This window comes from Tasmannia lanceolata, unplaced genomic scaffold (assembly GCF_043159265.1).
Source record: "Tasmannia lanceolata isolate RefF3 unplaced genomic scaffold, GAP_Taslan_0.1 ptg000006l, whole genome shotgun sequence".
Classification (NCBI taxonomy): Eukaryota; Viridiplantae; Streptophyta; class Magnoliopsida; order Canellales; family Winteraceae; genus Tasmannia; species Tasmannia lanceolata.
Genome location: NW_027518683.1, coordinates 40347470 through 40359911, shown reverse-complemented (window position 1 = coordinate 40359911; position 12442 = coordinate 40347470). Strand labels below are relative to the sequence as shown.

At 42.6% G+C, this 12442-nt stretch overlaps 2 protein-coding genes across 5 annotated transcripts in view; both read left to right on the top strand.

The window, feature by feature from the left end:
* Positions 1-12442, top strand: part of NSI (nuclear shuttle interacting) — a 65884-nt gene that overhangs the window by 23286 nt on the left and 30156 nt on the right. The window lies entirely within an intron of this gene.
* LOC143880296 (uncharacterized) lies at positions 5351-11808 on the top strand. 3 transcript variants are annotated; one of them, XM_077383164.1, is made up of 3 exons: positions 5351-11114; positions 11200-11341; positions 11506-11808. In XM_077383164.1, the coding sequence occupies exons 2-3, from the start codon at positions 11288-11290 to the stop codon at positions 11782-11784; spliced, it is 333 nt and encodes a 110-aa protein (XP_077239279.1). In that variant the 5' UTR covers positions 5351-11114; positions 11200-11287; the 3' UTR covers positions 11785-11808. The 3 variants fall into 2 exon arrangements, 1 of the variants encoding a protein (XP_077239279.1); XR_013251622.1 differs by having other exon boundaries at positions 11200-11404.

The window sequence follows — 12442 nt, the reverse complement described above, 5'->3', positions numbered from 1 at the left end:
AGCTTGCATTATGGGGTGTATTTGGGCCATCAAGACAAAGCCTTCAAAATGGGCGGTTGAGATCAGTTTCTTAGAGCATAGCTGCATAGGGTTGTGTAAAGCAAGTGAGTTATAAATACAAGTTATAATGGGGCGACGTTGGGCAAAAAAGGTGGGGGCACATATACATGAGAAGAGGGTTTCCTTTGCTTTTACTTTTTAGTACAAGAAGAAAAAGGAGCAAATGAAAGGACTCATCTGAGCCGTCCTAATAAAAAAATGGATGGCTCAGATCACATAAGACTTAGGGTTGCATAAAGGCCCAAGAGGAAATCAAAACCCACATTTGCATCTCGTCTTCGCCGAAAGGAGAGCACTCAGCCACTCAAGGAAGGAAGTAAGGAACACTGGAATAAACCCCAGATTCCTAATCGAAACCCTAGCAATGACACAGCTTTCTGATTCTTAGGGCGTTAGTAAGCGGAGCTTCATCTTCAGAGACAAAAAAAGCTCGATATTATAAGCCTATAGTTTCATCAAAGGAGTTGATTTCTCCATTCAGATTCGAATCTTCTCTTTTTCTTGTTTTTCCTACATCAAAGCGATTTTTTTCTCTCTTGGTTGTTTATTCAGATTTGAGCACTGGAATAAACCCTAATCGAAATCCTAGCAATGACACAGCTTTCTGATTCTTAGGGCGTTTGGATTTGAATTCGGACATTCGGTTATTAAACGGATACGAATAATATCCGCCGGATTCGAATAAACGGATACCCTCGAATACGGATAATATTCGAATTCGAATAATATCCGCCGGATTCGAATTCGGTAGTAGATATTAAGTGTCCGCCGAATTCGAATTCGAATTCGAATTCGGATAGTACAAATTATAATCAAATTCGGATTCGGATATAGCCATATCCGATCCGAATTCGATCCGTTTACACCCCTACTCTCTATGATGTTGGATTCTTCCATCTTCTCCATGATTGACCTCCGAAGCGGTTACCACTAAATTCATGTTAGACCGGGCGACGAATAGAAAATGGAGTTCAAAACCAAGGATGGACTCTATGAAAGGTTGGTCATGTCATTTAGTTTCTCCAATGCTCAAAGTTCCTAGTTTACTTCGATGTCAACGGACGACCTTTTTTACTGCAAATGTAAGGAGCACATCTCCCGCCTTCAACTAGTAGTGAGAATTCTTCAACAAGAAAAACTCTATGTTAACATGAAGAATTGCACTTTCACGTCTTTTAGTATCATTTTTCTTGGCTTTGTGATATCATCTGATGGTGTTAAAGCTAACCCCGAAAAGGTGAAAGCTATCTTAGAGTGGTCTATTCCTACTAACCTCGATGAAGTATGTAGTTTCCATGGGTTTGCCACTTTCTATAGAAGGTTTATCAGACACTTCAATGCGACGAAGATGAAAGAGACCCTGTTCTTCAGACACCTGACTTTTCTAGTCTTTGAAGTCAATTGCGATGCTTTTCAAGTGGGTATTGGTGGAGTTCTTATGCTAGATTGCCATCCCATTATTTATCATAGCAAAAGTCATTGAAGCCCAGAAGTTCTCTACATACAAAAAAGAGCTATGTGTGGTGGTAGTGGTACAAACACTTCACCATTGAAGACACTACCTTATTTCTAAGGTATTTGTCTTATATTCTGATCATCAATCACATCACTACTATTCAAATAAAAAAATCATCAAGCACTTCGCTGCCTTTATTCTCAAATGGAGCTTAGTCTTCATCATGGAAAGTGGGTGGAGTTCCTACAGGAGTATACGTTCATTATCAAACATCAAATGGGCATGGAGAATAAAGCAGAAAATGCTCTAAGTCATATGGTGCATATATTGCACTCTATGTTTGCCCATATGATTAGCTTTGATCACCGGAGGGGCCACAGGACACTATGATCGTGATAAGACCATATCCATGGTTGAAGACAAGTTTTATAGGCCTAGCTTAAAGAAAGATGTAGCTAGAATCATCCAACAATGTTGCCCATGCCAGCTGGCGAAAGGAAGCACAAAACATGCCTATATGATCCATATGTTTCCTATGGGCATTGGCAAGATCTTAGCATGGATTTTGTGCTTGGTTTTTCGAAGATTAATAGAGGGCATGATTCTGTGTTCGTGGTGGTGGATCGATTCTCAAAGATGACGTACTTTATATCACGTAGTAAAACGTCAAATTCAATACATATTGCTGACGTCTTCTTCAAAGAAGTGATGCAGCTTCATGACCTTCCCAAGACCATTATTTCCTATTAAGACAGTTCACAAGCTATTTTTAGAGAGCCTTGTGGAAGCTGCTCAACACAGTTCTTTTCATCCGCAAACTCACGGCCAGATAGTCGTTGTTAACAGAAGCTTGGGAGACTCGTTAAGATGCCTAGTTGGTGATCACATGACTAGGTGGGATCATCCGATCATGTGACTAGGTGGGATCAGACTTTGCCAATAGCTAAATTTGCTTACAATAGTTCGGTCAATAGATCCACAGGAAGGAGTCCTTTTGAATTGGTCACTGGTATTCAGCTAGGAAGCCTGTCGATCTCATTTCTTTATTGCCAGAATCAAGGACCAGCATAAGCCGAAAGGTTTTCCAAACACACGTGCACATTGCATGATGATGTTCATAGGAGAATTACCCTTAGAAATGAATCCTACAAATCAAGGGTTGATTTTCTTTCTTTCTTTTTTTTAATGGAAATCAAGGGTTGATTTACACATTGTCATCTTAAGTGGTTTTCAATAATGTGGCATGGTGATGGTGCATATTTGACATGAGAGGTTTCCTAAAGGAGCATTAAGAAGATAAACTCATGCAGTTCTGGCCCCTATAAGATCGTAAAGAAAATCAATTCTAATGCCTATGTTTTAGATCTTACCGACTATATGGGAATTAGTCCGATCTCCAATGAGGAAGATCTCACTATTTATCAAGGACACCATGTTGATTCGTAAGTCTCTCAACCGACTCTAAGATTGCCTTCTATTCCTACAATTAAGGAGGCCGTTGAAGATTTTGTAGACGTTCAACTTATTTCTACTTGAAAAAAAAAAACTTATTTCTACTTGAGATGATGCTTATCAAAACTTCCGCGTGAAATGGAAAGGTCGTCCCTTATCAGATTGCACCCGGATTACAATGGAGGAGTTTCAACATCTCAACCCCAAAATCTATGAACATTGCCATACTTTTAACTGGCCATGGTTAAGTTCTTTTCAGTCGGGAAACAACATCAATATGAAGTGTTAGAATACATGTATAATGCCAAAGGGCATAGTTGTCTTTGTACTTTCTCTCCTCTAACAAAAATACTGATGTGAGGGAGAGGACTCTCCCATCTCACTGTTCTCCTCTCATTCTCTTTCGTAACATGGTATCAGAGCCCTAGGGTTTTGATCCCCTAGGGACCACCATTGACCACCTCTCTTCTTCTTCCTTGGCCTCACCCTCACCCTCACCTTAACCCTAACCTTTCCCCATCCCCCATCCCTCTCCAACCACTGCGGCCCACCGCAAGCCCCTGCGACAACCTCCATCTCCTGCGGCAACCCCCCACGCCCACCCCACCTCGCGGTAACCCCAACCCCCTCCCCACCCCCCGCGGCCCCCCACCCCCATCCCTCCCGTGACCCTCTCTTCTCTCTCCTCCCCACCCGCGACCCTCTCCTCTCCCATCCCCTCTTGCGACCAGCCCCACATTCCCTCCGCCCACCCTCTCTCTTTTTCTCCTCTCCTGCCTCCACAGTTTCAAAACCCTAAACAAAAAAATAAAAAAAAAGAAACCCTAACTCATGGCCTAAATCCCTTTTCTTTGATTGCAGTTCTTCTCCTACGACTCTTCTTTTTCGCTCCCCTTGAGTTGCACTACGTTTTTTGGACCCATCTAGTTGTCCCTTTTCCCTCTATTCTTCCTCGTTGATTGTTGTGGTTGTGTTCTTTTTATTTCTCTTGCCTTCATGGATCCTCCCGTTATTGAGGATCCCTCGATTGGCACGACCACTGAGGTTCACGAACCACAACCTTCGTCGACTCATACTTCTTCTAGTTATCCATCTCCTGTGGAGGGATCATTCCCAGAGATGACCATTGTCAAGCTAGATGGGACCAATTACTTGTCTTGGAAGGTCGTTGTAGAGACATATCTGCTTGCTCGAGGCAAGGCCAGCCTTATTCGTCTGGATCCCCCTGCTTCGACAGACCCATCCTACGATCGTTTGGAACAGGAGGATGCGCTTATTCGTACGCTTCTGCGACAGAGTATGACTCCTACTATTACTGGCATTATGATGTTTTGCCCACTTCGAAGCAAATCTGGGACCATACCACGCTACTCTATTATGGGGTAGACAACCTTACAGGCATATGTGCCACATATTCCGAGTGGATGTGCTTTCGTCGTGGTGATGTCTTTACCTACGCATACACTTAGTTCATCTCCCTCTACCATGACATCACGGTTCTCACCGGACAACGCGACCGGCTTCGATTCGTTCACTACCTTAATAGTTTTGGCCTTGAGTTTGTTCATCTTCGTCAGCAGATCATTGGTTCTTTCACTATTCCCTCTCTCACAGAGGTCTACTCTCGTGCCCATTAGTGTCTTCTGAGTGACTCTTCCCTTGTGCTCCTCGGTCTGGTTGTGATGGTAATTCATTTGGTCGTGGTAGGGGCCGTGCAAGGTTTTAAATTTCGGTTTCGGTGTCGGTTTCGGCCACCACCGAAACTGAAATGTTTCGGTTTCGGGCCAAAATCATGTAAAAATATGATTATGATATCGTTTAATTTTTTGTAATTTCGACTGAAATGTCTAAAATTTCGGTTTCAATTTCGGCGATTTCGGTTGAAATTTCAACGATTTCGGTGGAATTCGGCATACATTTTTAGAACTTTGGTGGAAATTTTGTAAGAAAGTCCAAAAATGAAATTTCAACCGAAATTTAAAACCATGGGGCTATGGTGGTGGCCGTGTTGGTGGTGGCTGTGGCAGACCATATTGCACTCATTGTCAGAGAGAGGGACATCATGTTGATACATGATATACGCTTCTTCCCGAGGTTCGTCAGGCACGATCGACACACCTTACTACTCTATTCTGATGTTTTGCCTTCTCCTCCACAGATACTATGCCGCTTGCTGATACCTACACTTTATCACGGGCGGATTATGAGGAGTTCCAGCACCTTCGCGTCAGTGCTTGTCCTTCTACTGCAGGTTTTGCACAGCTAGGCAGTTCACCCACTACTCTTCCCTCTAGTTCCGACTCCTGGATTATTGATTCCGGGGCCTCGAACCACATGACTAGTAATTTCTTCTCAACTTCGTTCTTTTAGACCTTTTCATTCTATAACCCTTGTCGATGGGTCCACCACTCCCATTTCTGGAGTTGGTAGTGTGTCTACTCATCCCATTCTTCCCTTATTCTCAGTATTGTGTCCCCAAATCCCCTTTCAGTTTACTTTCAGTTAGTCAGCTTACTAAAAGTATCAACTGCTCTGTCTCATTTTATCCTTCATACTGTTCGTTTCAGGATCTCTCGACTGGGAGGATGATTGGCTCGGGACGTGAGGTGGATAGGCTCTATCGTCTGGACTGTCACCCGCCTGCTGCCCCATTGCAGAGTTCTGTCAGTCCATATCAGTGGCATTGTCGTCTTGTCCACCCTTCACTTCAGCGCCTTCGGCAGATGCCCTTTGTTTCCGGTTCTGTTTCACCTTTTCAGTGTGAGTCTTGTGAACTCGGAAAACACCGTCCCGTGTCTTTTCCATCTCGAGTCGTTAGTAGAGTGTCGAGTCCTTTTGAGTTTGTTCATTCATATGTATGGGGGCCATCTAGGGTCGCATCTTCAACTGGCTCTAAGTATTTTATTGTCTTTATCGATGATTATTCACGAATGTCATGGTTATTTTTACTTAAAGATCGATTTGAAGTCTTTCATTCATTTCGTACTTTTTCGTGCTGAAATCAAAACTCAATATAATTATCCTCTTAAATGCCTGCGCACCGATAATGCTAGGGAGTATCTTTCTCGCTCGAATGATTTTCAGGATTACCTGTCCTCTCAAGGGATTCTTCGTCAGTCATCTTGTGCCTATTCCTCTCAGCAAAATGGTGTTGCTGAGAGGAAACTACGCCCTTTACTTGTTGGGGCCCGTACCCTACTTTTTCAAATTCGGGTTCCTAAGACCTACTGAAGTGATGCCATTCTCACTGCCTCCTTTTTGGCTAATTGTCTCCCTTCCTCGGTTCTTCAGGGCGAGTCCCCATTCAATGTTCTTCATCCTCAGCGTGATCCTTTTCCTATCCTGCCCCCCGTCTTTGGTTGTGTTTGCTTCGTTCACAACCAAAGACCTGGTTTTGATAAGTTGGACCCTCGATCCGAGCGATGCGTCTTCTTGGGATACTCTCGTACTCATAAGGGATATCGTTGTTACAGTCCTCGTCTTAGTTGTTGGTTTGTGTCTGCCGATGTCACATTTTTTGAGACTGAGCCATTCTTTACTCCGTCACCTGTGCCTAGTCCCATTGTTTTCTGATTCAGCGATTCCTCTTCCTGTCCTTCCAGATCCGGTTGTCCTCTCACATTCGTCGCCCTCTATGCCAGTGGTTTCCCTATCACCGCCTGCCACATTCGTACCAGTTGCTACTGATCAACCTGCTCCTACTAAGACATATCAGCAGTGTCGGCAAGTAGATCCCCACCGCCTCCTCTCGAGGACCCGTCTTCACAGCTGGAGATTCAGGTCTTTTCAGGGTACCCTCTCTTTGATTCTCCTATTGCTTCGCGTACCCGCTCTGGTTCCACTGGTCATCATATCTCTAACTTTGTTTCATATGATAATCTCACATTTAGTTTCGAGGATTTGTCTTCTTTCTCTTCTATCTCTTTACCAAAGTAGTGGCCGAGCTCTTGCTCATTTTTTATGGTGTGCTGCCATGGATTTAAAGATGGGTGCCCTTCACACCAATCATAGTTGGGATTTAGTTCCTCTGCCCTCTGGTGCTCTCCTTGTGGGATGTCGATGGGTGTTCTCTATTAAATATTTGCTAGATGGGGCTGTTGAGCGCTTGAAGGCGCGCTTAGTCGCAAAGGGATATACTCAGACCTTTGGTGTGTACTACACTGAGACTTTCTCTCATTTTGCGAAGATTCCCTTTGTTCGTGTGTTACTTTCTCTTGCTGTTAATCAAGGCTGGCCACTTTATCAGCTTGATGTGAAAAATGCATTCCTTCATGGTGAACTTACAAAGGAGGTTTATAGGGAGCAACCTCCAGGGTATGTTGCTCAGGGGGAGATGTCCTCCTCTGTATGTTGATTGCGCAAATCTCTCTACGGACTAAAGCAATTTTCGTGGGTATGGTTTGGGAGATTTAGTGAGGCTGTCATGCGATTTGGTACGAACAATGTGTTGTGGATCATTCATTTTTCAGTTATCAGTCCGTGACCGGTTGTATATTTTTGATAGTATATGCGGACGACATTATCATCACTGGTAGTAATTTAGAGGGTATATAGAAGTTGAAAATGTTCTTGCAGAAAGAGTTCTCCACCAAGGATTTGGGTCGCCTCATGTACTTTCTTGGGATAGAGGTAGCATATTCATCTAGAGGTGTCTCTCTATCACAGAGGAAGTATGTGTTGGATCCATTAGAGGAGACGGGAAATCTTGGAGCGAAACTTGCTTTTGTACCCATGGGACCCGAATGTGAAACTCAGACCAGAAGAGGGTGACTTGTTAGATTATTCTGGCAGATATAGGAGGCAGACTGGTAGGCAAGCTCATATATCTATAGAGAAAGGCAGGCATGGCTTCCGCAAGAGCCTCCCGGTCAAGATAGATGGGAAGGAGACGGACATAACCATCTTTATTTATGTACGTACACCTTTGTTTCAGGGTGACCCGGCCAAACATTTGATATGCTGTAGGAGTGGTTAGTCAGTATATGAGCTCACCTCGCATTTCTCACTGGGTTGCAGTAATCCAGAAACTTAAGTATTTAAAGGGTGCTCCAGGGAGAGGTCTGTTGTTTAAAAGGCATGGGCATAGAGATTAAAGGTTTCTCTAATGCAGGTTGGGCTGGATCTCCAGCAGATAGGAGATCCACTACCGGCTATTGTACCTTTGTAGGAGGTAACCCGGTGTTATGGTGTAGCAAGAAACAAGACGTCATAGCAAAGTCCAGTGCTGAAGCTAAGTACAAGGCCATGGCTCGCACAAGTATAGAACTCATTTGACTGCGCTCTTTTTGTTTGAGATTAGTATAGCCCCTTCCTCTCCCTCTCGGTTGTACTGTGATAATAAGGTTGCAATTCATATTGCTACAAATCCTGTCTTTCATGAACGAACGAAGCACATTGAGGTCGACTGCCATTTTATCCGTCAGAGAATCCAGAAGGGGGAGTGTTAGAATCTTAGTTATAAATTCCGTTCCGGCCGGAACGGACCGGATTTCGGAACGGAATAGGCATATTTTCCGTTCTGGCCGGAATTCCGGTTTCCGGCGGATTTCCTGCCAGAAAGGTCTGGAAAGGCGGAAAAAATTCAAAAAATTTACTAAAATGCCATTAAGGCCGTTGGGGAGTGTATTTTACAGATTTGCCCTCGTTTTATGACCGTTTTATAGTTGTTGGGAGGGCATTTTCGTCTTTTTCCAAAAAAAATAAAAAAAAATAAAAAAGAATCCAAAAAATTACATAAATTCATTTATGGCTGTTGGGGAGTGTATTTTACGCATTTGCCCTCATTTTGTGACCGTTTTATAGTTGTTAGGAGGGCATTTTTCGTCTTTTTGCAAAAAAAATAAAAATAATAAAAATAAAATCTCAAAAATTACAGAAATGCCATTATAGCTGTTGGGGACTTTTTTATACTTCTACCCTCATTTTATGACCGTTTTATAGCTGTTGGGAGGGCATTTTGCGTCATTTTTCACCTCAAAAGCTATAAATAGCTCTCTAACCATTGTTTTTTCACAACTCATTTCCTCTTCAAATCTTCTCCTACAACTACAACTTTTTTATCTCCTACACTACACTACATACAACTACATCTACTTCTCCTACAATAACAAAGATCATCTCAAAGGCTTTTATTATTCCAATTCCAACCAATTCCCACTATAGGCTCAAGAAGATCAAAGGCTTTTTTTTATCTCCTATAACAACATGCTCTACTCTACTAAAGACAAGGGCTTCTCTTCTACAACCTAAGGCTTTTTCAACTTATTCTCTCATCCAAAAGGCGTAAGGAAAGTTAAAGCTTTATTTGATTTAATTTTCTTTCATTCCTTATTCTCTTTCTCTCCATTTCAAGTTAAAAAATGAGTTCTTCTGGAGGAGCCTCATCTATTGGTTCCGCACCTGCTAGATCTGATGACCCGGCATGGGCTTATGGCCTAGTAATTCCGGGTTAAAAAAACTGTGTTAAATGCACCTTTTGTGAAAAACTCATAAAGGGTGGAGGTATAAGCGGGTGTTCCTGGCGATATAACGACTTGTAAAAAAGTCAATGCCGATGTAAAATGGAGAATGGCACAAATGTTAGGTGAAATGAGAAAAGAAAGGGCTAGGAAAAGTGTATCAAGGGCAGAGGTGGGTAGTTTTTATGCCGCACCAGAAGAAGAAAAAGCGGAGGAGGGGGAGGGGGATGAGGACGACGAACCGATGGGACCACCTCAGCCTAGGAATAAGGGGAAAGCAGTTGTTGTAGAATCGAGTGGGGCAAAGAGGAAAAAGAAGTGTCTTGTAGGGGGGTTAAGAGATTTCTTTGCACCACGAACAACCCCTGGATCCCAGCCAAACATTAAGAGTGCTTTTGCAACAAAAGAAACACTTGATCGGGCAAATATGGCAGTTGGCATGCTTTGCTATGATGCCAACCTGCCTTTCAATGTTGCTAATTCACCATATTGGCAGCCAATGTTTGATGCCATAAATGCAGTAGGCTCAGGTTATAAAGTGCATTCTTTTCACGATTTACGGGGGGGGGGGGGATATTGAAGAAAACTGTAGAAGATGTAAACAACTACTTGGGGGAAGTTAAGAAATCATGGAAAACTAGTGGCTGTAGCATTATGGCCGATGGATGGACAGACACCAAACAACGTGCCTTAATTAACTTTTTGGTGTACTGTCCTAAAGGAGTAGTTTTCCTTAAATCTGTTAATGCATCTGGCGCAGTGAAGAATGCTGAGGCTTTGTTTGCAATTTTTGATGAGATTGTTTTGGATGTAGGTCCGGAAAATGTGGTGCAGTTTATACTGATAGTGAGCCAAGTTATAAAGCTGCTGGGAAGAAGTTAGAAATCAAATATGCCACATTCTTCTGGACTCCGTGTGCAGCCCATTGTTTAGACTTGATTTTAGGGCACTTGGGCAAACCAGATGTGTTTCCTCTCATAGGAAGCACAATTGACAGGGCTCGGAAGATTACGAGGTTTATCTACAACCACGCAACTCTATTGAACTTGATGAGACAGAAATTTACGGGTGGGAGGGACTTGTGTCGTCCTGCGTGGACTAAATTTGCTACCAATTTCATTAGTATACAAAGTCTGGTGCTTCATAGGAAAGCCCTACAACAGATGTTCGTGTCTGATGAGTATGCTGCTAGTAGGTACATTCGACATGGATTGAGTGAAGAGATCGTGAGTACAGTGTTGGATAAACAATTTTGGGACAACTGCAAGCATATTCTAAACATCAGCGAGCCATTGGTGAGGGTGCTGCGTTTGGTAGACCGGCAAGACAAACCAGCAATGGGTTACATATATGAGGCCATGGATAGGGCCAAAGAAAACATCAAGGCTAGGCTAAAGAACAAGAAGTCAGATTATGCTCCCATCTGGAGGATTATTGACCAAAGATGGGACAAACAGCTTCACAGTCCCCTCCATGCAGCGGGATACTTTCTTAACCCTGCTCTCCTTTTCAGTCCTACATTCTCCAGGCATCATGAAGTCACCCGAGGTTTGATTGAATGTATTAATTGACTAGTACCTGATGAAGTTACACAGGACACCATCACCAGTCAGATTGAGAACTATCGAGAGTCCACTGCATGTTTGCAATGAAGATGGCAATCCGCAACCGAGGCAGATTGGGACCAGGTATATTGGTTTGTACATTTAATTAAGTATATTTTATTTAAAATTTCCACAGGTAAATGCTTAACTATTATTGTTTACTTTACAGTTGCATGGTGGAACCAGTTTGGAAATGACGTCCCGGACTTACAGAGTTTCGCTGTCAGAATTCTCAGCCAAATCTGTAGTGCTACTGGATGTTAAAGGAACTGGAGCACTTTCGAGCACATCCACTCGGCAAAAAGAAACAGGTTGGAGCACCAGAGGTTGAATGACTTGGTAGTTGTCCATTACAACCTCAAGTTTCGAGAAATGTATGCTACTTAATTGAATTGGAATTAATTTTCTCATATTTCACCACGTGCCTTTAAATTTTAAGTATTACTTTCTAATTTATGTTGGACATTCTTTTCAGGGACTTAAACAGAAGACTTCTACCACTAGCGACCCACTGAGTATAGATCACCTAGATGTTATGATGGATTGGGTTGCGGAAGATGAAGATGTCATTATGACATCAGACGACATTGGATGGGAAAATATTGAAGCGCCTTCGAGAGTTGATGCGGCCGATGACGAGGACGAGGACGCAAACCTTGAGGACACTCTTCCAAGAAGTGGTGGTGACGGCGATGATGAGGGATACCAGTCGGTTGAGTATGATGATCATCAACCAGATTCACCACCATTTTGATTTAGATTTAGAGATGATATGAGATGTGGCTGACATTATGTATTTGGCTTTTGTTCTTCTATGTTCTACTTTTTTATGTCTTAGTTGTATTAAACTTTGGTTTTTAAGTAATAAAGATGTCTTTTAGTTCATTTAAGTGTTTCTTATATTTTTCTAACAATTTCTAATTTTTTTGGATTTTTTTCATATTTTTAACTATTTTTTTCGACCCGAACAGAAAGTTTTGACCGGAACGCCGAACGAAACGGCCGAAACACCGGAACGTTCTGTTCTGGTAGCCAAAACGGAACGGCGACCGGAACGAAATTTATAACTAAGGTTAGAATACATGTGTAATGCCTAAGGGCATAGTTGTCTTTGTACTTTCTGACTTTTAATAGAAGAGAAAAATACAGTTAGACCGCCTATGGTCTTGACACATTCAACTTAACCCCTAATGTTTAAAAAGTTACAAGTAGACCCCGTGTGGTTTCAATTTGTGTAAGGTAGACCCCCTCAGTTGACGGTTCGTCCACAAATTGAAGGGTTGGGATGATCCTATGGAGCTGATTTTTTGGGCACACCCTATCTATGTCAGGGCCCATCAAATGAACGCTTTGGATCATCCAAACAATGTGGCCCCATACCCAAAATCAAACACTTCCAAAAACACCTTGGG

Excerpts from the sequence above, each read along its gene's own strand:
- LOC143880296 (XM_077383164.1), top strand. The coding sequence starts at position 11,288 with ATGTTAAAGGAACTGGAGCACTTTCGAGCACATCCACTCGGCAAAAAG. Across the intron at positions 11,342-11,505 it reads CACTCGGCAAAAAGAAACAG|GGACTTAAACAGAAGACTTC; the intron begins GTTGGAGCACCA and ends CATTCTTTTCAG.